Source organism: Photinus pyralis, unplaced genomic scaffold, assembly GCF_008802855.1.
Source record: "Photinus pyralis isolate 1611_PpyrPB1 unplaced genomic scaffold, Ppyr1.3 Ppyr1.4_LG1, whole genome shotgun sequence".
In the NCBI taxonomy this organism is placed as follows: domain Eukaryota; kingdom Metazoa; phylum Arthropoda; class Insecta; order Coleoptera; family Lampyridae; genus Photinus; species Photinus pyralis.
Window position 1 is genome coordinate 52,279,525 of NW_022170249.1, and position 26,501 is coordinate 52,306,025.

The 26,501-nt window shown below is 37.0% G+C and overlaps 2 protein-coding genes and 1 long non-coding RNA gene across 3 annotated transcripts; 2 read left to right on the forward strand and 1 right to left on the reverse strand.

The window, feature by feature from the left end:
• Positions 1 to 3,505: 3,505 nt before the first annotated feature.
• On the reverse strand, positions 3,506 to 4,194 carry LOC116181468. The gene is made up of 3 exons (XR_004147255.1): positions 4,119 to 4,194; positions 3,887 to 4,076; positions 3,506 to 3,843 (listed from the first exon to the last, which is right to left on the reverse strand). It is a non-coding gene; the product is annotated as an uncharacterized LOC116181468 (long non-coding RNA).
• A 12,319-nt stretch (positions 4,195 to 16,513) lies between these two features.
• Positions 16,514 to 21,901, forward strand: LOC116181452 (NADPH oxidase 5; the record flags this gene model as incomplete). Its single annotated transcript, XM_031501831.1, has 16 exons — positions 16,514 to 16,632; positions 16,684 to 16,795; positions 16,848 to 16,945; positions 17,120 to 17,240; positions 17,320 to 17,470; positions 17,523 to 17,733; positions 17,780 to 18,006; positions 18,051 to 18,239; positions 18,289 to 18,482; positions 18,528 to 18,849; positions 19,595 to 20,081; positions 20,130 to 20,353; positions 20,405 to 20,544; positions 20,697 to 20,906; positions 20,956 to 21,159; positions 21,205 to 21,901. Coding segments are annotated over 16 exons (3,207 nt in total), but the record flags the coding sequence as incomplete, so codon positions are not given.
• A 253-nt stretch (positions 21,902 to 22,154) lies between these two features.
• Positions 22,155 to 23,735, forward strand: LOC116179276 (UPF0160 protein). Its single transcript, XM_031499032.1, has 6 exons — positions 22,155 to 22,305; positions 22,370 to 22,529; positions 22,578 to 22,717; positions 22,766 to 23,096; positions 23,140 to 23,381; positions 23,432 to 23,735. The coding sequence occupies exons 1-6, from the start codon at positions 22,244 to 22,246 to the stop codon at positions 23,595 to 23,597; spliced, it is 1,101 nt and encodes a 366-aa protein (XP_031354892.1). The 5' UTR covers positions 22,155 to 22,243; the 3' UTR covers positions 23,598 to 23,735.
• The last annotated feature ends 2,766 nt before the right edge of the window (positions 23,736 to 26,501 follow it).

Consider the following 26,501-nt stretch of genomic DNA (forward strand, 5'->3'; position numbering starts at 1 on the left):
TAATCCGTTGATTTATAGCGTATTTGATGCGAGTTTTTTAGATCGACTTTGAAAATTAACGAAGCAAATTTTATGAAAGGAAATTCGGCGGCATAATTTTTAATGCAACTAGATACATATCAGACATTTAAATGAGACCTAATGTACAGTTGTACTATAAATTTGTAACCGAAGTGGAATTAACAGCCTCGAATGCCGATGTCAATGATTATAATAATTATACTTTCGAGAATTGCAGGAGATATTTCTTTTTACCGCAAGAACTTGCGTCAAAACAAGCCGCCGAATGTCACAACAGGCAGAAGTGCGCATACAATGAAACCGCTAATTCATCTTTGCGAATGGACACACCAAAAAATTAGCGCTCAGATTTATGGCGTTCATTCAATTCTAGGAAATGGTATAAATTACAAGAATTAAGTACTCGTGCTTTTGTGTAATCCTCTTGTGATCGTAGGAATATAGATAGCTGCACAGCTGCTCTTCGGTTTTACATCATATAAATCTTGTACGGAACAATACACTTAGCCTAAGTAAGAGTAGGCAGTATTTAATTTATTGACAATGTATAAAATATAAAAATTCTTCAAGTTGGGCCAACTACCTCACCACCGAAATTGGAAAAATTAAGAATAAGTTAAGAGTATGTGGATAATGGTTTTCATATTTGAAGAGAAGCCATTAGTGAGATAAGTAGGTAATTCTGCAGACCCCAAATACATAAGCGTCGGGAAATTAAAATTGAAAAGCAGTCAGTTGGTAGAAAACACGTAATAACGAAAGAAAAAGTGACTCACTCCGAAGTTTTAATTTCAATCAGAGGCATCTAGAAACACTGCCAAGGTCTGTTTTTTAATGACCCGAGTGAAATAATGACCCGAGTGAATTGTATTTCACTCGGGTCATTAAAAAACAGATCGCAAGATTTTCAGCATAGGCTTGCAGTGAACGAGAAAGTTCTCGTCATACAAAGTGGCTTATAAAGTATCTAAATTTTTATTTAAGTGCAGATATTGGCAGAGAGCGCCCTTCTGAATTCAGACGGCCGTGGTCAGGGTTCAAAGGTGAAATATTTTAATTCGTTGAAATTCCGTGAAATAACATTTGTGCATAATGGCTTTCGATACAGAATTGTAAATAATCGTAGTCGCATTTAAAAAGTATTATAAGTCCGTTATTCGGAAAGAGTTCTCCTCGTGTAACCAGATTCAGAGTTTTTTTTAGGAAACGTGATGAGTGGTAGAGGCCGCGGGTATGGAACAATATTATTATTATCTACATGATATTATCAAATAAGATGACAAAGTAAAAATATGAGTGAAAACCGCGTTTTGATATCTGTTTCCTAAGCAGAGATATGGCCAACATGCGCACATTCACAAAATATATCACCAAGATGGCGGATGTGCGTATTTTCGCCATATCTCTCCTTAGGAAACAGATATCGAAATGTAGTTTTTACGGATATTTCCGTATTCTCATCTTATTTGATTGTATAATATATAAATTACATCGTTTAAATTTACGAGAAAATCTAAAAAGTTTATGTTAATGTCTAAGCGCGCCCTCTATCACTCACCACCTTTACTAAAAAGACTCTTAATCTGATTACACGAGGAGAGCTGTGTCCAATAAAACCAATTATGTGAAAATCGGTTAACCCATTACGCCCTCCACAGAAGCGTGTTCATCTCTTCAAATTCAGTACGAACCCTTATGGACTACCTCTCTTACTATCTCTTATCATTGCAAAATAACGTTATCCTTTCTCTTCATCAAATATTGACTTTAACCGCTCAGAAATGAATAGAATACAAATAAATGCAGTACATAATATAGAAAATCGACAGCCCAAAAACGTCTCCTTGATTTATACGGTGATCGTGCAAGCTCACATAATAACTATTTATATATCAAGTACATAAACTGGGTCTTTATGGACGAGCCGTTTATCAGCTCGCTCGGCACAAATAAACAAGAAGAGTCCCAATAAAGCCTATTTATGGACGCGATATATACAAAGCTTTATGTACGACTGCAACAACCCTTAAAAATGAAAATTTCATGGAATTCAATAAACTATAAAATATATATATATCATTGACAACAGATGTCAAGCATTTGTCAAGTATTTCTAAAATACTTGAGTTTACCTTGGATTGACACCTAAGAACGACTGGCACATTGACAGGCGGCCGTTTTACTTTATCATTATGGACTAGGCCATAATATTGCAAATTATGGCCACTAATTGCGACTGTAATCACCGCATTATCAAGCAGTCGTACTCCTTTTTGGGGTGGCATTAGGGAAACTATTCACGTAATTGACAGATTATCCTGTTTATGTACATAATTAAGTTAAAAGTTGGTCGATTGCGTAGGTTTTTAATTTATATGTATATGTATTAATAATCCCACGCACTCGGTGAAGATTTGGCGTTCATTGTTTCAATCGCGTATACCTACCGGATTACTTTAAAAGAAAATATCAAGACGTGAACAACATAATTACCATTGGATTACTAAAATGGGTTCCAGTCAATTACCACATACTGCTCACCATTGAACACACATAGGCTTTATATCTCAATATTATACTGAACAGATATTGTGCGAGCTTTAAATTTATTTATAATGCAATAGAACAAGCTAAAGTGTATTTTTATGGTAATCACCTTAGATTCTGTATTTTTTATAATGTAGCACGTGGATCGCCCCAATGCAGAGTTTTTCATCTCAAAAATAATTTATGCAGAAAGAACGCGTGGGCAAGATAACTCTAATTTGTCAGTAATTGAGTAAACTTGAAGTTGCCAGCAAACTAAAATGCACTTTTAAAAAGGTGCAACCTGAATAAAGGACCTTGATATCAATATTGACTTGTAGGTGGCATTAAAAGATAAAATCGTTTTACGCAAGTTATCGAGATATCAATTGAACTCATTGCATATGGACAGTATAGAAAGGGTCGTAAACCTCTCATAAATAATGACCGCGTAAATAGTACCGCCATTGGCTGCTCAGTTTTTAATTGGTACGTTCCTTAAGAACCTGCTACTTTACTCGACGCATTAATTATGTTAACCCCAAATTCAAATTAGTACACTTAAGCGTGGTTAGTAATAAAAAAAGCTGTCAATAAAGTACATAAAATATGTGAAAGATATAAATGCATACGATTAAATGGATATTATGGAATTTAAAATACCTACATCAATTTTGTTCGGGAGGATGAGATAATGACCGTTAGATTTATTTAAATCAGTGAATATTAATTAGAATATTAGAGTAAATATAACAGCATGACAACTTTTAATAATTTCAAAACTAAAAACTAATCGTATGAATAGTAATTCTACGTGGGCATCGTCAATCGGACAAGCACAAGTTTTTTTTACCTATTTTTTACTCAGCTCTGTACTTGTTCAACGGATTAATTAGATCGTTAAATTTTTTTCATTTTATTACACCAATATTTCAGAGACAAGACGAAACATATCTTCCTTTAAATATTCTCATTAGTATCTTATTCTCAAAAGTATTGTTGTCGTATGTAATTTAGACCATTATTCGTTTATCTTCAAGATCGTTCATCTACAAGAAAAAGCTCACTTCCACCCCTTTCTATCGGCTGTTGTAAAATCATACATCCAAAGATTAGGAAGTCACTTAGTTTGTGTAGAGAGGAATTGGTATAATATCTAGAAGCAAATCGATTACTTTTGAGGTAAAAGGTATTTTCTTAGCGAATTCGACCTCGCTGTATCCAACCATTGATTAACGTATACGTTAATCAATTATATGTTAATTTTATTTTATTAATCAATACTCCTCTTCGAATCTAAAAAAGTGTAACTTTGACTGTTCGGGTCACTGAAATATACTTAACTGGAACGCGCACTGGCGGATTTCACCACTCCAGACGGCGGCGGCGCCTGCCACCAATTCAGAGCAATACCATTCCACCTCAAAAACGCACCATCAACGTTTCAAAAACTAATAACACCCCGGCTAATGACGGAAATTTGCGATGGTCTACCGTGACGACATTACTCTAACACCTGGAAAGTACACCTGGCCCACCTTCGCGTAATCCGTCTCCAGCAACACACTTACGATCACATAATCTCCGCAGAGGATAACCAGCCTCTTTTGGGACCGGACCGGTGATGCCTACGCGCTTCCGAACAACCCACAACCCGCAAGCAGTTGCGTAGCTTTCTAGACCTAGCAATTGGCTGACAGACTACATATCCCGCTGCGCAGCATTACAAAACCCGCTGATCGACCTACTGAAAAAGGGGATCCGCTTCACTTGGACAGCCGCGGTATACGGAGCTTTTCAAGAATTAAAATCGGTCCTACAACAGTGGCTATCACGGCAACCCGCCATTCATCCTTCAAGCAGATCTCAGCGCAATGTAAGTAGGTACCACGGGGGCAAGCAGGTGTGACTAGCGGTGACGTGGACGATCAAGCGGTACATGCCGTACCTAGAAGACCGTCGCTTTACCTTACGCACCGACAGTCGAGCCCTGCTATGACTAGACTAGAGTGCAAGAGTTCACGTTCTGGGTCGAACACTGCGCTGGGGAGGAGAATCACCTAGCGGAACCCTGAAACAGCCCCTGAAGAAACAGGTCCGGATCTGAAACGAATGCTAGTCCCGGAACTCCCAATGCATCGGTCCAGCTATAGCTAACGTGGAAGTAGCGATCCGTGTGAAACACAATCAGATAACCAACCACGTCGCCCAAATATTAATCCGAGCATGGGAACAGTACCAAAAACACGAACCCACAGACAAGCAACAGAGAAAGTTCCTGCAAGAACACGTCCTGATACCGTACCCAAACGGCGTTGCTGAAGGTGGTAAACGATATCTCTCAAAATATAGACAATAACAAAGTTACTTTCATAGTCTTACTAGATTTAAGTAAAGCTTTTGATTTAGTTAACTTTGATCTACTGCTCTCAAAACTGGAACACCTCGGTTTTAACTCTAACTCTCGTGAGTGATTCAAGAGCTATTTAGTACAAAGGTCTCAATCGGATTTATATAACGACCAAATTTCACCTTCACTGGAAACTTCCGCAGGCGTACCTCAAGGCAGTATTTTGGGTCCGATATTATTTTTAATTTATGTCAGTGCACTGCCATCGGTAATCAAATACGCCCGTTATCACATGTACGCAGACGACTTGCAATTATACATCTCTTGTGATATACCTAGCATTTCTCAGACAATAAGCCAACTTAACATAGATTTAAACAAAATATCTGAATGGTGCTTACATAATGGGCTGCGTATTAATCCCGATAAAACAATTGCCCTATGCTATATGTTAGTAATAAAACTAATAAAAACTACGTTCACCTGGACAGTCTACATGTATATGTTAATAATGTTCAAATACAATGGGTTCAATCCGCCAAAAATTTAGGTTTAATATTAGATGATAATTTTAGTTTTTCGCAACATATAAATAAGCTATTTAGCATTAGTATTTGTAAATTAAAATCTATATTATAATCTTAAGTCGGAACTGGACGTGGCAACAAAGCTCATGTTAGTGAAATCGCTCATTTATCCACACACAGATTACTGTTCTGCAGTCTACTTTAATTTTCTACCGGACTACAATAAGGCAAAGTTGCAAAAACTGCAAAATGCTTGCTTACGATTTGTTCATCCCATTCCTTTCGGTCATCATATAACACCCATCTATACAAAATTAGGCGAACTCAAAACACGTGAAAGAGTCTTCCAACTTATGGCTACCTTCCTATGGAAGTTGATAAAGTATAACAGTCCAAGTTATTTAACTGAATGTATCGTAAAACGAAGCGGTCTACACAGCATTAATATAAGAAAGTTAAAATATCACATACCTAAACATAGGACTTCTAAATATAAGGGATGCTTTGCCTATGTGGCTCCCCATACGCTTAATTTAATTTTTGAATTTATAAATTTAAGTTACCCTAACTTCAAATCTAATGTCAATGAGTCTTTAATACTAGGAAAAATTAAAGTTTAACTTGCACTTAAAGCATATTATTACACTTATTATTTTATTATCTTTAATTTGTCTCTTTTTTTGTATCGTTATTTACTAATTATAATTATAATGTAAGTTATATTATAGCAAAGCTGTGCCATTATATTTAATTTACTTTGGCAGAATGGAAGATCGACCACGTCAAATTTTTGCCTTTTGTGTATTTGTTTTACATTTACGCAATAAATATATTATTATTATTATTATGATACAGAAACGGCGAACAAGGACCACACCTTGTCGCTCCAAAGGAAACCCACGACACAGTCCTATACGCGTGTAGATTTACTTATTTCCTACAATGGGCGCACTCGCCACAGACTACGTCCGCAGATGTTGGGTTTGCGCCGCAGTGAAGAGACAACGCGCATCAGTTCGCACACTCCAACCCACACAACGCTGGGAGTCCGTCTCTGTGAATATTATGGGCCCCTACAACGCTACACCCACAGCGTACCACCACATAATTGTCATCACAGACCTTCCTTCAGCATGTGAGTAGAAGAATTCCCAATGAGGACAGTTTTTCGCGAGATACAGCTTTCCTAAATAATCAACATCAACATTGAACAACGCCCACCTGGCACCCCCAGACAAACCCCTTCGAACGCCGTAATCAAGAACCCCGGACGCACCTCATAGGGAAGAATCCGGGCGCCTTCCGATAGTGCTTTTTACTCTGCGAACAAAGAAGAACACCGCCACGCCACGACCTACCCAGTCCTAGCAAGTGGAAAGTCGGGGAACACCACCCTCACCCCCAGGGAGGCGCAGAGAGGAGGCAATGTAAACCAAGCTCGATACCGCAGCCACTACGCGAATTACGGACCAGCCCGCACCCAATCTCAACGGGGACCAACACGCCGAGAACCTTCACTTGAAGTACACGGACCCATGCAAAATAGAAGCCCTGTCGGGCACGACCGCTTGCTAGATCAAACGACGCGACGAAACGATTTGATAAAAAGTACACGATCTAAAGCCGACACCCTGGAGAAACCCCGATCAGCCATCTCAACCCCGAGCGCAACTCCTGTTGGGCTCGAGAACTTCAGTCGCAGCGCTAATCATTTACCTAGCTAACCCTTCTACCCCGGCAGTCGGACTAGACCCCATCCCCGCGCACACTTCGACTTTATGGTGGAAATATTATGTTCCTGTATATGTATAGTTTTGTTACTTACTACCACTTTCAATCCGGTAACAACTTCTAGCAGTTCTATCCACTGCTCCCTATCTGGGAGAGTGACTTTATAATACTTCGGTCTTAGTAAGACAACCTGGATCACATCCCTTCTTGTGAGGATGGGATCGGATCCGAGGGTTTCCTCCCAGGGCCATCCGTGCTCAACGCTGCCTCGATTCTTCCACTCGTCCCAATGGTTTGGTCGTATGGAAGCCTTCCGTGCCTCTGCTCTACAGGCTCTAGTTCCAGAAGTACCACAAGTGCACCGTACAGTATGATTGGCCTTATCACTACAGCCAATATACCTATAGAGGGTTCAAGCCCGATGTACAACCTTCTATATGCCCATAGACAATGCAGTGGCCTTTTTGCTTATTCGCTCAATGTGCCCTTTTCAGGTCAAAAAAAGTTGCTCCATCAAACACGGCCCTCCTCCTATTCGTAAAAAAACCCGGTCTTTTCCGGGTTAACGAAAAGACCATGCCTACTGCACCACCTATCCACCCGTTCAAGAGCCCCCTACATGAGCTCTTTCACGGTGTTTGGAAACATTCCAGTTATGACGATCGCAAGATCGTCCGCGTATCCCTATGTATACGCTCCTTATTGCAATAAGTTGCATGGTTTCGTTTGCATTGGGAAATACGTGACACGGTATGCTAATTGTTGCACGGTTTCGTACTAGCGGTACAAGTACTTTGTCTATAGTAAGCTTGAGCGACTGCAAATTGATTTCGTTTACAATTGCGCAAACTAAAAATAGAATAGTGTATTCGCCCGAAATAAAGTATTTCTAATCGCGCATAAGTTCAGGAACTTTGAACTCTGCAGAATTTATACTATTATCAACCAAAACGCACCTAGAGTTAAGAAAAGCTGAAGGCGTATCAATCCAATAAGGAAATATTTTCAATCTGAGAAGAACGTTAAGGCGACTGGATTTACACATTAACTGGGAAAGGCGATTTTTTTGGAACTAGTCAGTATGGTTACTCTCTCCGTCTTCATCAGCCATTTCGACTATACCGTAGGTCTATAGGTAAACAAAATGGCACGCTAACTCAATGACATTTAAAAAGTAATATTAATAGTATCCTCGCACTCATTACAGTTACTGGAATTGTAATTACCTCGTACAAGAGGACAGAGTGTATATAATCTTTAAGCTTTATCTTAAACGATGCTGATGATCATACAAAAACGTACTTACTGTCAATTAACGCGATAACGAGGTAGATAATAATAATTAGTCAAACGTAAATTGGAGAGTTTCAAATAAATTTTTGGGAATATTAAAAATAATTTAGTATGATTTTGTATTAATTACAGCGGTCATAAATAAGATGATTATTAAAATATATGTGCGAGAGATAATTAGTTTCTTAATTAGAAACTGGAATTGGCAGAGAAGATCGCCTTATCTTTTAATACTTCGACTTATATAACTTTTAAATTAAAAGGTATGGAAATACGTGACGATTCAATACAGTTTAATTTTGAAATTAATTTTGCATTAAAAGAAATGATCGCGATGATTAAAACATTTAATAAACAATTTAAAAACACGTCTTTAATGAAAGTGCTTGGATTCATATTATCTGGATATTGAATGATCTTAGTTAAACACATTGATTTCCATTTTATCTCTTTTAATGACAAAGTCGAGGAAACAAAATTAATTTATAGTTAGGTAGGTACTTTGTTAACAGAGACAATGTTCCTCGTACTGTTTCAAGTGGTTTCATACGTTTTTTAGAGAAAATTTTTGCTTTTTTTTCCCGTGCAGGCGTTTGATGGGATGTTAGTTTACATGTTCAAATTGTGTGGTATATCTTCCAGTTACTCAATACGGGTCGTCTCACGCTGTGATTAATCCAGCTAATACTTTACGAGCATCCTTAACTCATAAACGCAAATTTCTGAGAAGTTTACGACTTTTTTAAAGCAGAAATGGCACGTTTTCAAGCATCTCAGTTTGCAGTAAGGCCAATCTACTATACCACCCGGGATTGCATAATTATAGACTAAACGAAACCAATGGGAAATTCACTAGTCCTGTTTGTCGTTTCTTATTTCTTTGACTATACCAGGAATCGGTAGTTCCATTAGGTATACGTGATTCATATTCAGTACTTACGACTGAAGAAATAGAGGGAATCAGAAACTTAGAAAAAGCTATACCGAATCGGAATTGTTTTAATGCGAAAGCACTGCACGTTTCGATTTAATGGTAGCAAAAAGATTACAATACCTTTCTATAATTGGGTTACAACGTTTGCTCATTATAAGTACAAAATCGGCATTAAAAACAGTTTGGGCTTGTCACGAAATGCATTCAATAAGAATCGATTTAATGATCTGTCACCAAGATCCAAGCCTCCGACCTTTAACAACCTGTCAATTAATGCCAAAATTGGTGGATCACCTGCTTCAGTTTTTTTCACGTATTTAATTGTCTTATTAAAAGTAATTACCTACGTTGAAGTTTCACACTATCGAACAACAATTTGCATAAAAATTTATAGTTTCCTTTATGCAATACCGTTAAGCTTGTAGATTTAATTAGCCAATACTAAATTTAAATCTGGACTATCTATAGCCATCGGTTATTCAGTACTTCTTAATAATTAATGTCCATCGTATAACTGATCGCATTACGGCGTCTATTTAATATTTTACAATTGATCTCCAAAATGTGTGGGCTTGCCAGCAATCTGTACACGTACTGAACTGAATAGATTCTAGTTCTCGGCTCAATGAAAATATTAAAGAGTTGTATAACCGGTAGAGTAGCTCTCATTAAATTTTATTCAATTACGAAACATTAAATAGCGAAGTAATTAAAAACTGAGTGTTTCTGTAAATTCGATAAATAATGTATGTAGTTTTATTACGCTTATACCGCAATTATTTTTCGTACTTCTTCTGGTTAAATGCAGTATTCACATCGATGTCATTACTCACTGTCGTATTCTAAATCAAAATTCATATTCAATCTCTAAAGTATTATGAAGACTTTATTTCTTGCCAACTGAAGAACACTTTTTGCACGATATAGCTTTCAACTTCATAGACAAGCTTAACGTTACAAATAAATCGACTACAAATGTGTACATTTACATTCACTGCTTTTGGACTTGAACTGCGGAACTAATGCTTCTTTTGAAACCTAGATTCCATATTTGAACGATTTGATTAAAGACAAGAATTCAGGGACCACAGTTCGGTATGAATGATAATTAAACTGCTTCACTGGTGTCGAGAACAATATTGGCAATGTAAGATCACTCCTCATCATAATATGTTATACAGAATTTTGGAAGTTAATTAAAAATGAAGGAAATGTCTGGACTTAATCTGAAAACTATTACCAAGCTTGCTCGTTTTATGTTGTGCGAATATGACTTCCATTTTTAGTTCGCGTAATTGTAAAACGAAATTAGTTTGCATTGCTTCAGTCTGGGAGGGAAAACCCGCTCTCCCGAAAATGCACCGTGTAACAGGCAATTTGGAAAATTGGATAATGAAACGCCTTGTACCATACAATCGGACCTGTTGTATCGTCAGATAAAAATTTAGTTACTCGTTGAAAGTGAATCTCGAAAGATGTTTGGGGTGGTTAATAGGTTCTCTTCTATGGCTAGCCAAAACAAAGCAAAAATAAATAAACCGGATAGACGCCACTTAGTCATATATAAATTTAAAAGGAAAATATTTACTGAGGGGGAACAATGTAGACTAAGAGATCCTTGTTCAGGGCTTGATAAAGCTAAAGGGTCAAACAAGTCGAGAGGGTAACAAATAAACAAACATTATAGTCACTGAACTGGTCAAAAAGAGACAGTAAAAATTGAAATATTCCTCAACGGTTAAACTATAATCTTGACTCTAATATATTATTTCACTTATAATTGCACAAGAGGTTTGTATTTTGCGGAGTAAATTTGGGTTATTAAGGTAATGAAAATCTGTTGCCTAGCAATTAGACGAGAAAAACTGTCAACTAATATAAATGCGACACCGAAGTGCAATTGCTAAAAGGAAACAGATTTGAATTGCAACAACACAAATTTACTCGGTTTAAATACAAACCTCGAGTGTAATTCGGCAGGACAATTATTTAACGAACAAGAAATTCACCAAACTAATCAATTATTGACAGACGTCAAACTAGTCATATGGGAAAGGATGATGCGATAGATAATTGGAAAAAAAGTTGCAGGTAACTTTTGCCGCTGTCAAAGTGACAATTGCACTGCGGCTTATGCGATTTTTTATACATGAGTTGAATTGTCATACTTAAATTCTACGGAAATTGTATCTAATTACCATAGCAACCACGGTGCTATAGCTACTATGATCATTATAAAAATGAAGTACATACATTGTTGAAATTGGAGTAACATAACCAAAAAATTTCATGATTGGGTACTTTTAAGTTGGTAAGAGTGCGCGAAACATTCCAACTTCAATGTCTTAAGAGGTTATGTTATTTTTCCACGAGTTTGAAATACTAACAAAATATACACAGTTCTGAAGATGTTCTACTACAACTTGATTGCACCGAATTTTTCAATTCTGTAAAGGGTCCCATATACGGTGCGACTGATCTGTCGAATCCATCGTTTCAAACCGATCGAAACGACGAATCGATAGTGTATGTCAAAATCATTAACGATTTTCTTAGTCAAATGGCCCATTCTCCCATTCGGAATGGGGTATCGCTTGCTAGTAGCACGCGGGTGTCATGCTGCAATCAGATTGACAATGTCAGCAGTTTGTACGAAAAAGAGATTCGAAGTTAATCGGCGGTCGCCACAAAGGCGCGGTCTATGGAAGATGCGAAAGATGTCCCTTCCCCTTTCGAATGATAAGGCGGTCGGTGCTAATCACCAGCTGATACGCGGAAGGCGTTCGAAGTTAATCGACATTCATTAATCTGTCGCCGTTTTAAAATGCTAGCCTGGATAGTAGTTTCGTTGTCACCCGTGGAGAATACCTCGAAAACAATCGGGGTGTGGACACGTAAAGTATGTGTGTAGTAAGTTGATTAACTAATCTGTGGTTGGAAGAAGCAACCTTGCTGTTCCACATGTTGCAATAGAAAATGCAACAAATTTTTCGGGAAAGATTCCATAAGCTTTGAAGCTTTGGTGGTATTACTACTAAAGATACATCAGATACATGTTAGCATTAGCGAACATAGTTAATGCGAAGATTTTCGCCCATAAGTCTTATTAATTAGGTTACCCAACATTATAATTACATTTGTAAGTCCAAGTATAATAATATAATGTGGATAACGCCGACAACCATAACCATCTGTTACAAACTATAAATTCAATAGATAATCGCAAACATTTGAAGTAAATTTACGCCCACATACGTATATTACATGAATGTACGGTGATATGAGGTCGTTTAACACGCATACTCTACGTACACTACAATATATTAGATAACGCATCCTATTAATAAAATAAAATGAATGAAATAATCTGGTATTCTCGACTTTCTATATCTTTTGAAGCCGTTAACATCAATATTGCTTGCAGGTGTTCCAAGCCCAAAGCAATATACAAGACTTACATAAAACATGATTTTTTTCATTTGGATTTATATATGAGCTATGCTTCGTTTGCTTGCGATCACCATTAAGTACCTGGTCTTTAAATAAAGTTTTTGAGGGTATACCACTTTATATTACGGTCGTGCCCGTATAAAGTTTTTCAAAATGTATCCCAACGTTGCTCAAACCGATGTTATGCGGTTGATACCTATACAGTAACCACAAACCATCTACAAGTATGGATTATTTTGAGCAACACAATTCTTGTATAAATAATAACTACTATTCGGATGCGTATTTAGGCGTATGGTCATATTTTTCGAACACACCAGTAGTTCGCTCTCTGTCACCCAGGATGAATGAAATAGTCACCAAACTATCCGCTAAATAACCTATGTTCAAAATTAATCTGAATATTTCGCTTAAATAGTAAAGTGGTTTATAGTAGTATACGGTGATCTTGTTGGGAAAACACCCAAACGTATTTTTGCCATGACCAAATAGTAAATTTGGCGCGTGTTTGATGTTACATTGACACGCGTTTCAACAACAACGCTGTTTATTCGCTCATGATGGCAGATTTTATATTGAAACCCGTTCGATTTAATGATAGTGTATTGGATTTCTTGTTTTACTTTTTTTTACTTCAAGAGTCACCGGACGTCCAGTGCTTCCAGTATATTTTATGGCATTTTGACCCAGACATGTCACAATCCTTATCCTTATTTTTATTACTGTGTGTATTATGACAAAAAGCCAGCTTCTTCCCTCTGTATTTCATGTCCGTACCACGTACCACTTCCTTTTTCTATTATTAAAATAAACAAAATTCTCTTATCTAAACGCGCACCTGCAACAACATCTGTTTACAAAATTAATTAAATTTTAGCAATAAGCACAAACCTTATCTACGACCGGAGAAAAACATGAGATCAACTTTTCAAATCTAAAATAGATACTTAATGCCAGCCTTTTAAAACAGGGTCTCTGAACGTTCGGTGAATTTGCTTTTTTTAACTAGCCCGCACGGTCGAAGATTAGAAGCGAGCTCTTGATCTATATCGCTGCATAAATCGTTTCAAAATAGTTTAATAGCGTTCTAGAGTGTAAAAGCGTAGCATCCAAATGGATGTAATTTTATCGACACAGTGTTTTTTCTCCAACAATTTATTCGCTTAAATGTTATACATTAACAATGGACCCTGGTTATAATTAAGATCCACAAACAGTTTATACTTGCCGAAAGCCCGCGCGTCATCATAGGCTTCGGTTCTTCTTTACACAAAAAATATAAACAGTATATTTAAATTAAATATTCAAACTGTTTTTAATTAATTAAGTCTTTCCCAGGCGTCTGAAAAATACGGGACCGGTGTCCACATTCTAGTTTTTCAAGAGCGCAACTAACTTCTGTAATCTCAATTTTGTAGGAGGCTGTTATCTTTAACCCATTCAACTAATTGCAGTAAATTATACTTATCCAAACAGTCGGAACGAAGTCTCCAAATTCGGCAATCCAGCAATGTCCTTTTTTCCTTAGAATTTTGGATTAAACGGCGGGGTCTTCTAGTATGTAGATATTTCCGTAAACTGCACGACCTCGCCTGTTTTAATGCTAAATTTTGTATGCCATTAAAAAATTAAAACGATGAATAGGTAATTAATTGATCTAAAACTTGATAAGATTGATTCTCTCTCTTCTTCCCTGGCAGGAAAGCTTCCGACGACTGTAAAAACAATTTAAATATTCCTACGGGAACGGTTGCAAACGGCGGATTAACTGCAGCGTGATTTACTGTAGCGGCGGCTGAAATGAAGAAATGAAATCAATTACGTTTAGCTTCTATCTTCAACTCTAGACTCTAAATCGAAGAGTTTTGTGTTAGCAGAGTCTGACTGCTAAGACCAGTAGCAATAGAGTCTCGTGCAGGATTTCCCAGCCTAAAGTTGAGATTCGAGAACAGTCCCGACATCAAGTGTCGTAACTCAAATGTGGTTACAGTTATTTACCACCCCCGTTACTGTATCTTCAAACCGAAAAATGTTAGTTTATAAGCAAGTCAGTACACATACACTGCACATCAAATTTCAAACAAATCGATGATTTCCACCAAATTTATATGAAAACGATTCCAAAACTATAATAATTAACGGTATCAAACACTTGATTCTGCAATGAGGTTAAATCAAGAAAATTTCAAGAACAAAGATGGCACATTATAGAAAAATATAAAATGTTGCATACAAAACACAAATAAATCATAAAGAAATGCAATGATTACTACCTGCAATAAATACAAAAATAACAGCAAACAAACTATAACACGATGCTTCCTCATTGACATCAAGATGCCAAACGTAACCCTCGTTGGTCCCCTCGAGATGGCGCAGACCGCTTTCCACTTCCAAAAATTGCGTGGTTGCTAGCTCTAAAAAAGAGTGCATCAGCTTGGGTTGTATATACAGGGTGGAACCTCTCAAGCATACAGTTTTCACGAACAAAATTGTACTTTCTGGCGGTCGAAGTCAAGCTGCGAATGCCTGCCCAGCTAAAAATACGACAAAGGAACCTAATCAAGCCAATGAGTTCGCGTTTTTTTTTCTACACACACCTCCATACATTTTAAAGCCCCCTACTTCTTCGTTACAGTGGTTATTAGACCAACACGTGGCAACACGGTCAATCCCGCGCTGCGCTTATGTTTTCAACCCAGATTTACTTGTAAACGCACTTCGCTTGTCATCAGACTTACTTTAGTTCACTTTCCGTATAAAGCGGTATAAATGTAAATTTCTCTATATTGAACCAAATGCAAATTCGAAAAGTTTTTTACTGCAAACGCAACCAAATTATTGTAAAGTATAGAAATATCCAGCACTGCGAACAGAAATAAATCAAATGATTTCACGCTTGGATCTTTGACATTAACAACTAATGACAGTTCGACAGTTTCGTTGGCAAGAGAAACTACCAGCTTCGTCACTCATTTTATTTTTCGGCGTAATACTGACTTGTGTTTGAACCAATCACAGTGTAGGTCAAAGCTTCCCCAAATCCCTACGTTTTCTACCGCTACCTCCCTAAAATGAATATAGTATAGTGCATAGTGCAAGAATTTGTTGTACCGCTTGGCGGACACTATTAGTTTCATTCGAAAATAATTCAAGCACTTGTATTTATATTACAAGAGCTCCTAATCAATATCTAAGTGCTGAAAGTTTTACATGGTCGATTATGATAAATTTTAAAAACATTTTTGTCTGACTTTCCACCTTTTTTTAAAAAAGGAGGAATCTTGAATGTTTAGTGTCTAAGTTCTGTTTTTTTTTGCGCACCTAGTTATCAGCATTTTTTGGGTCAGAAGAACTGGGATTTTGTAATTACGGTTCCTATCAACATATTGGAATAAGGTATCGACTTCTGTCCATTTATCTGTTGGTCAACGATACAGTAGTTTCCTTTGATAAAGTAGTGGTTGCGGACTTTTAATAAATGATAACACCGACAATATGGAGAGAGGAATGCAGTTCATCCCTTGTCAATAACTCACCTAGTGTTATGGTTTGTAAGTCCATTTGCCATTGGGTCGCACAGTATATGCAAATACATTATAGAATACAATCACATAAATTGAGGCACATACTTACCAATTTATCTTGTATGATAAGCGCATTTATTCCCATACAAAGTGACTAAAACATGTTTCTTCATTGCAGGAATTGTTGACACAACTCTTCAATTTATTCGATCAGGAACGAAAAGAAAAGCTACACCAAGAACATTGGATAGAATTTTTAAAACAGCGATTGACGTAAGTTAAAAATTGCAATTAACCCACCTCTAACATTGTGATGTTTTGCAGAAATGAAACGCAAATCGATTTCGCCGAACAATTGGAAAGTGTGGCGTTCTGCCTTTGCGGGGATGATCCGATAACTTTAGAGTACTTTTATCAAATTTTCCAAACGAAGGGGGTAGGTACGATGTACCACGGTGTTGTAATTATCACTGGATGCTTAATTTTAGATCACCGAGAAACTCTATAGATTAATTGATAAAGGAAATATCGGAAGTATTACGCCTGAAGAAATTATGGAGTTTCTAGCAGCCGTAACAAACACAAGGTAATTTACAGTGGACGTTCAATAAATTTCTAGACGCTGCGTGACATTTTCATATAAATCTTCAATTACTAACATAATCGTATGAATTAAGCCGTTTAATATTACTAGATATTTATTGCTTGTAAAATGTAATCGTAATATTGTAGTCATAATAATAATGAATGTTTCCTTCAGACCCCGAACGGGTTTTGATAAAGGAAGTTTAGAATGGCTCGAACAGCTCTTCAGGCAAACGGTTGGCAATGAAAAGGAAATTAGAAGAGAAGAATTTGAAAAAATTGTCGTTTCGAAAAATGTAAGCAACATCTTTATATAATTTTAAGGGTAATAATTAAAAACCGATATCATACAATTTCATTTTCTCTTTGTCGTAGCCGTTCTTCACGGAGCGGGTGTTTCACATTTTCGATAAGGATAATTCGGGCACGATTTCCCTTCAAGAATTTCTGGATGCAATGCACCAGTTCGCCGGCCAGTCGCCCGAGGACAAGATACGTTTTCTGTTTAAAGTATATGATTTGGATGGTAATTTCAATTTTTAATTGTGCCTAAATGTGGCTGCACGAAATGAATTTAGGGGACGGTCTGATTCAGCACAGAGAGCTTCAGCACGTTATGAGAGCGTGCATGGAGGAGAATGGAATGCAGTTCAGCGAGGAACAAATTGAGGAATTGACGGTGGCCATGTTTGAGGACGCCGATACAAAAAATCGCGGTACTATAACGTATGAGGCACTCAAGGCGCAGCTCGAGAAACATGGTGGACTTTTGGAAAATTTGTCTATAAGGTAGGTTTTCTTCAGTTAATTCGATTAAACTGTTCCGTCTTCACAGTATCGATCGATGGATGGTTCCGCCCAAACCAAACACCTCGTCAACGTCTTATATTAGAAAGTTGATGTCATACAGGCCGTATCAGTTGACAAAGCCTTACGTAAAAAATAATTACGTCTTCTTAGTATTTATGGCTGCGTTCTTTTTCGTAAATTTTGCCTTGTTTATTTCGAGGGCAGTCCAATACCGAAATACAAATTTTTACATGATTGTAGCTAGAGCATGTGGTAAGTGTACACTACTAGCAACCATTTTTAATTTCCTCTCTTAGGACAGTGTCTAAATTTCAATTGTATGTTTGTCTTGGTTCTAATGCTACGACAGTCAATAACATTTCTTCGATCTCGAGGATTCAGTGCTGTTCTTCCATTGGATCAGCACATTTATTTTCATAAACTTACCGGCTGTTTAATTTTCTTCTTTAGTGTTTTGCACACGATTGCTCACCTCTGCAACTTTGGTATGTGAACATGGAATAGTGAGTGATAATGTTACTAAAATTGCCGTAGCTGTTGTCGTGGTTAACGACCCGGAAATTAACTCGAACAATTTTACAACTTCCGAGTGGATTTTCACGAGTAAACCTGGTTTGTTTGGGTTGGTAGGTGGCATAGCTAACCCAACAGGGATCGTCTTGGTGATCATACTTTTGATAATGTTCGCTTGTTCGCAAACCTTTGTAAGAAGAGGAGGTTCATTTGAGGTTTGTATTCCTTGGTATATATGTCACTTCAAGTGTAGCCTCCAGGTTTTCTATTGGACGCATTTGCTTTACGTTCCGTTTTGGATTCTACTTATTTTCCACGGGCCAAATTTTTGGAAGTGGTTCATCTTGCCCGGCGTTATGTACTTGGCGGAGCGACTCTTACGACTGGCCTGGATGAAAAGTAAAAGGGGTAAAACTTACATCAGTTCTGGTTTATTGTTACCATCCAGGGTGACGCATTTGGTAATTAAGCGCCCCGCACAGTTCGACTTTCATCCCGGAGACTACGCATTCGTTAATATCCCAGCTATTGCGAAATACGAATGGCATCCATTTACTATAAGCAGTGCACCTGAACAGGAAGGTAAGTAAAGTACTTTTAGAATTGTTATCTATCACCTAAGTTCTTTAATAGACCAAGTTTAATAAATATTACAGTGCAATCTGATAGGTATAGTAAATATTTATCGTTCCAAAAAATGTATGTCTTGGTATCCAATATCTGTACAATATTCTCAAAGACAAATATGTGAAAAACCTATTTCAGACTTTTTTCAATTTTTAGTAAAAGAACCATTTATTGCACGAAAAATAACTGGTATAATATATCATTTATGAAGAGGATAAAATTTCCTACAATTTGCGATCAAAATTACCTCTGTAGCACCAACAGGCCCCGAGATACAGCTTTACAAATATTAAATATTTTTTCGAAAAATTGTCTCATCCCGGGGAATTTTTAGCACATTTTTTAAGAATTGGGGGGGAATGAAACTAGTTATATCCTTCATGGTACTCTAATGAAAGGTATAACGAACGGAATTAATTTCTACCAACTATTATAGCCCTCCTCCTCGACCACTTATCGTGATCGGGTATATTTCCTATATACCTCAAAAACGGATTGTCGGAAAAGGGTATTCACAAAGGGCGATTGAGACGCCTATAAAAAATATATCCATTGGTGATGTCAATACAAAAGCTATTTCGCTTTAAAAAATGCGCTTTATCTGCACAAGAGTTGTGCACAATTTATACTTGTTTTAAATTATGGGTGAAAATGTTGTCCAAAAAGTTGGTTGTGATCAATATTTACGTTAATTTTTTAGATTACATGTGGTTACATGTTAGAGGTGTTGGAGAGTGGACGAATAGATTATATGAATACTTCGACAGGGAACAGCAAAAGCTGCATAACGGCGATATTTCACCGCACCCGCCACCTAAAACGGAACCGGAAAAGAAGCGCCTGTCAAACGGAAGTATTAGTAGTCAAAGCCCTATTAAGAAATTACAAGCTACATTCACCAGAACATTTTCAAATGGAGAAGTAAACGGAAAAGGTGGCCCTCAATTGATTGGCTATACAAACGAATCGTTTGAATCTGATAATGGTCCCATATCATCGTCACAAGGAGAGTTAAATAATCATGCTTCGTCTAGTGGAACTGAAATGATGACGTATTCGCGGCCGAGGAGATTAACACCGGATAAGAAGCTTCATCGACTTCTTCTATCTACAAAAGTTCCGTTGGAGAAGTCGTTGTCTATGCCAGACATGCAAACGAAGGACAAAAAACGGGAACGGTTAAAAGCGTAAGTGTTACCCGGCTTACCGAACAAGACACCTTGGAATTCTTACAGCTTGCGCGAGTACATGCGTTCGGAATCAGAAAAGAGCTTCGATGAGTGCCAAATACGACGCGCCCGATTGAAATCTCTGGGATTGGCCTACTTGAGTCCTCAAAACAAGTCTCTTGCTCAAAGTTTCCGTTACATGAGGAACAAGCCGACAATTATCGCGTTTAAGACTCCCAGCCTTGAAAACTGCGAACAGAGAAATTCGAGTAGCTCATTGGGTTCAGTAGGTAAGTTTTGCTACGTCTCCATTCTCAAAATCAATTCTTTTTATGTTATAGGTCGGCAAATTAGTGGCTTTAGCCTTGCTTCAAGTATGGAACGGCAAGCTGAGGAGGGTCTCATCAATATATTATCTATGGGTTCGCCAAATGCGACCTTTTTAAAACCAGTAAATTATCCTGTAGGAAAACCCTTAGAAGTGAGTATTGTTATATCTGGGAGATAACAGTAGTTGGTATTTACATGACAACTCTGAAGGTATTTTAGGCTCCTAACGCTTTTGTCTCCTTTCCTAATTTTTCCAGGTGGTTCGATTTTAGCAAAGCTATTCATACCCACGTTTTTGTGTAGATCTACCTGGATGGCCCATACGGAGCACCGTCGAGTCATATTTTTAGAGCCCAACACGCTGTGTTAATAGCAACTGGTATCGGTGTAACACCTTTTGCGTCAATTCTTCAGTCAATTATGCACCGCTACTGGAAAGCGAGGCACACCTGCCCTAAGTGTAAATTCGCATGGGCTAGTGAAATACCCGCCTCAGTGATGAACCTTCGCAAGGTAATTACTTCACAAAATTCAAAAATGTTCTTGATTCAGCCGTGCTTAGGTCGACTTCTTTTGGATCAATCGAGATCAACGTTCATTTGAATGGTTCGTAAACTTACTGTCCCAATTAGAAATCGAACAAGCCGAACTGGGTAGCGCGATGGAAAGGTTTCTTGAAATGCACATGTACATTACAAGCGCGCTCCAAAAAACTGATATGAAAGCCGTAGGTTTACAACTGGCGTTAGATCTGCTACATGAAAAGGTTTAAAATGACAATTCATCTACGTGGTTATGACTTACTTTGCAGGAAAAACGTGATTTAATTACGGGATTGAAAACGAGAACGAATGCCGGGCGGCCAAACTGGGATAAGGTTTTTAAACAAATTCTTGATCAGAAAAAAGGAAAAGTTACCATTTTCTACTGCGGCCCTCCTCAGCTCGCCAGAATTTTGAGAGTAAAGTCAGATCAGTACGGATTTAGTTTTAGAAAAGAGGTCTTTTAGTCGTCATAAATTCTTTAACAGCAAAAATTTGTATTTATTTATTTCAATGTAAATATTTCTATTTATTTGTACATATCTTTAACGTGTTTTGTTTATTAAATTATGTACCTAATTCGAATACGCAATGTATGTATTTTGTTCTGTTTTGGTGGGATTTTGAGTGGAGGGCAGGATTTCTTTCTTCTTGTTATCATGAAAAATACTTGGAGCTCTGATTGCTTTAGTAAACTAACCTTCCGCAGTTAATTCTCCTCGCCAACACGAAAATATATAAAAAATCAGCACTCCGGTTAAGTTTAAATCAATCAGTCACCAAAAGATAATGGAATTTCTTTCAAAAACAAGAAGTGGACACTCGTATCGTTCTTTACTTCACCGACTCGTCAAGCATTGATCAATACCTATAGGTAACACCTAAGCTATCAATTGGAGCAAACTGGATTTTCGAAAAAAGACATTATTTGAACCAATTTGCTTACAGCTGATTGGGATAATTATTACGTCACGCGCTATGATTGGCGTTTGATATCACGTGACAAATGGCGTTATTTTTTAATCTATTTTTATTAAAATATATAATAGTTTCTCGTGTAAATTAACAAATAAAGTTATTATGCGACACCCTGGCCCCTTACTCTATCTTATGAAACAGAAATTAATTCATTCTTTTCCCACTGTCATGTCCCATATATATACAGTGTATGTATCCTGTTCTGTCCTGTCCTACGTTGGTACATTAGCCACATATTTTGTGCCAGTCCAGCCGGCCACATTTTAAATTAAGAATTGAGGTTAAGCTTTAGCAGGACTTTAATTTGAAAGTTATATCTACAAAGAATGCATGGCTTTTAACAAACTCTTCCTAAATTATCCTATTACAACAGCCACAAATATTTGGAAAGGGTACGATTGAAACACAACTCCAATTTGTAATACACTTTTTATTCATCCTAGTTGTCCAATTTAGGTTCTATAGAATGGCATCAGAAAGTAAAAGCCCTCGACTTGTCCAAACGATTGGCACTCACAGCGGCATCTTTCACTGTGACGAAGCCCTCGCATGCTTTATGTTAAAGCAACTACCTGAATATAAGGATGCCGAAATTGTTAGAACAAGAGATCAATCGGTACGTCCTTTATAACACAAAGTAACCTATCTGCTTACATTTGAATAGGTTTTAGATACTTGTGATATCGTTGTTGATGTTGGTGGTACTTATAATCCTAAAACAAATCGCTTCGATCATCATCAACGGAGCTTCACTGAAACATTATCAACTGTCCGACCAGATCTTGCAAAGGATAAGAAAATTAAGTAATAAATTTGCCGGTTTGCATTCCAATTGAATTTTGTAAATTTCAGATTGAGCTCTGCAGGTTTAATTTATGCTCACTTTGGAATGCAGGTCTTATCTGAAGTATTGATTCAAAATAAATGTGATGTTTCTACCACAAAACTCTCTGCAGTCTATCTACATGTGTACGATAAGTTTATAGAAGAAATTGATGCCATTGACAATGGAGAACCTATTTGTGCAGATGGCCAACAGTTGTATCATATTAATAGTCATGTGAGTGAACGTGTAAAAAAAATAAATCCTCAATGGAATTCCAAAGAGACCGCCTCGCCCGATAAATTGTTTCAACGTGCAATGGAACTTGTAGGTGGGGAATTTGTAGAGATTGTTCTAGAGGTACTGTTTCTTTGATTTAAGCTCTTTTGCATTTATATATTAGGCAGGTACAGTGTGGTGGCCAGGCCGAGAAATTGTCTTGGACGGTATAGAAAATCGAAATAATCTACACGCTTCTGGACAGATCATCGAATTAAGTGAAAGATGTCCTTGGGTGGAACACTTATTTGGTTTGGAAAACGAATTAGGCATACCTGGACTCGTTAAATTTGTATTATTCCAAGATCGTGATGGTTCCTGTAGAGTTCAGTCGGTACCAATAGTTCCGGGAAGCTTTATTTGCAGGTGACTTTACACTTTATCAAGGCGATGGTGATAAAGGCTTGCAATTTTAGAAATTTTCTACATGAAGATTGGAGGGGTCATAAGGACGATGAATTATGCGAGATTAGTGGTATCAATGGAATTACATTTTGCCACCATACCGGGTTTATTGGTGGAAATAAAACAAAAGAAGGTGCGTTGGAAATGGCAATCAAAAGTTTACATTCGTCTGTGTAATTTGTACTTAATTGTTTTACAGTCTTCTAGTATAATACTAATGTTCTTTTTAGTAGATAAAACATTTAATTTATTTTGTACTTCATTTTTAATGTAATAAAACAATAACTATTACTAATAAAATAAGTAAATAATGAAGACTACATTTTTTGATTGAATTATTTCAGCTCTAGGTGATAATCACTAGGTGAACGATTGTGATCAGTGTTGGAAAAACCATATAAACCCATCTGGATTTTTTTGGGATTTATGTGTGTTTTAATCCTTCCATTAGTTTGTTTTAGTTGAATTAAAGTAAAAATGAAAACCTAATAGCATAGTATAATACAAAAGGCAGCCAACCTTAATTGCAAAGATTTCATTAAATTTGCAATACCTATATGGGAGGATTTCAAATGAATAAAGCTGATTTAGAGGTGTTTAATCAGGTGGGGATTTCTTCTTGCAAGTGTGAAAGGTTTTTCATAAGCTTTGCTGGATTACAGCTTAATCGGAATTTTCAAAATTTCTGTCATAAAATGGCAGCCGCTGTTAACGGCCCCCGTTAAACAGAAAGCTAGCTTGGTTTCCTTGCTGACCGTGAACGGCGCCAAGGAATCCACAGCCATAATACATTACGAGGTGCAGTGGTCCGCCGTTGATATCTGATAGCGGCCGCCGACGGCTTCAGCGAAAGTGGGCGCGTCTATAAAAATATCGATCAACCGAAACGGGAGAGGGGACAAGGGTAAGCATCTTAAGTGGATAATAGTGGACACTGTAGAAACGGCTAAAGCCGACACGTGTATAGAACGGCTTTAAATCTTTGCCGGTGGAAGGTATAATGAAAGCAATCGACGCCACAGCGATCCCTGGGGCCTGGGTATCTGAACTAATTCATATTCAGCTATCCTACAAAGTGATAGGCAGTTCCGCGGGGGAAGTATTCATACAATCCGATTCTTCACTGTATCTGTTGCTCTCTCCTCTCGTGCGGACCGCAGCTTTTGCGTGTCTTAGCAATATGAGAAGGGACTCTTCTAATTAACCTGTCTCCTATTACTTTATGTGGTTTTACTTGTGTGGTAAAAAAATTTTGCATTATCACATGTACCTACTTTTCGTGTGAAATTAGCCGAAGGTGGAGTAGAGACGCACCATTTTGATGTTTTATATGTACATACATGCAATTTACCATTTTGTTGTTTGCCCTAAATTGGCCGTAGATTTGTATACTTATTGTGTTTTGTTCTGAATTGATCACGTTTTCTGTTTGCATTTATGATGTCTCTTGTGTTCCGTTCCTGTTGATTTAGCTGCATTTGATTCGATTACCTAATTTGATATATCGTGATTTCCACTTTTATATATGATGCCTCTTGTGTCTCGTTCTTGTTTACTTACTGCATTTGACTCGATATCTCATTTTTATTGTACACTTTCAACAATTTGCGATGATTGATTTGTGTATTTCTCTTTTGCATTTTGGTGGTCGTAGTTGATATTTCGTCTATTTGTTTTTTGTCCCTAAAAGGTTTTTCTGCTATCGCCTTGTTATGTGCGTACCTATTTTATATGTTTTTGACTTTTTGTCTTTTCTTACGCACAGGATTGTGGTATTTTTATTCATTTCCCTTTCCGATTAGGTCTCAAGACGTAAAAGAACCGACATTAGTGTACACAACTTATAGGAATTAGATTTGCAAGTTGAAATTTAATTCTTATTCCGTAATTTTATAATATAGTTATTTACTCAAATTCAATGGTTTATTTATTACGTATTTTGTCTTCCCAAGAGTAAATAAAAAATTGGTTTTTTATTAAGTACTTATTCAAATTTGAGAAATAGGATATCTCTAGAGTTAAAAAGTGAAATGGCAATTTCAAATTAAATTTATTGCACCGCTTAAGTATATATTATTGTGAAAAAGGAAAATACATTCTTCAAATATATATTTGAAGAATGTATAGTTAAAAAATGTATATTTGAAGAATGTATTTTTCTTTTTCACAATAAATTGTTCTTTTGCTCTAATATGGAAAAGAGGTAGAAATTAGGTACTTAGGTACTTAGCTAATTTCAGTGTGTAAAAGAAAAACAGTACAGTAGCATTGTTTAAATACTTTATAGTTGAACAGATCCAATGTAAAAATACTTGCCGTTATATTTCTTTTGATACAGCTGTACCTTCCGCATTTTGCATCCCGGCAAGTGGTGTACTCTATTAATAACAAACAAAAGTACGTTAAAAAAGTTGAGGATCACAACTTGACTACGCATTCCTTTATAAACAAGGATAAAGTATAAAAACATTAGAGGAATGTCGGTGTTGATAAGCAGATATATAAGGTGTCATTGTTTAGAATGATGGTATATCAAGTTACAGCTATCTTACATTATATGCCACGAGACGATTATCCCTTTAATAAAAGACTGCATACGTTTGCCGTTTCAGTAATAAAGTTCCATTTTGCCAAGTTTACTTAGCTAATTCTTTTTTTTTCAAAATATCTTTGAATTTAAACCATCATCATTTTGGTAGAAATTTTAGTGATTATGTACCTACTTGCATTCTTTTGTATTAGTTACCGTTGCATGCAAAAATGAAATTACAGTTACTTACTTATTAACCGTGCATGATGAGAGCATAACACTATTTGTTTGTATGCAAGTTACAAAAAAGATTATCACTTAAGAAAAACAGCCCTCGCCATTTTCCTACAGCTACTGCAAAGTGTTGCCAGGTGCGACGGGATTCATTGGTGCCGAAGCTATTTTACGCGGACAAAGTGCGGACTGCAGTGACGATGGACATTGGAAATGTCTCTAAATTACTATTTGTTAGTTCAAAGTGGTTAATAATGTGGACATTATTACCTAACTAGTAGTCAATAATGAGAACTGTCACTTTTAGAAAACACAAC

Excerpts from the sequence above, each read along its gene's own strand:
- LOC116179276 (XM_031499032.1), top strand. The coding sequence starts at position 22,244 with ATGGCTTTTAACAAACTCTTCCTAAATTATCCTATTACAACAGCCACA. Across the intron at positions 22,530-22,577 it reads TTAGAACAAGAGATCAATCG|GTTTTAGATACTTGTGATAT; the intron begins GTACGTCCTTTA and ends ACATTTGAATAG. Across the intron at positions 23,097-23,139 it reads TTGTAGAGATTGTTCTAGAG|GCAGGTACAGTGTGGTGGCC; the intron begins GTACTGTTTCTT and ends TTTATATATTAG.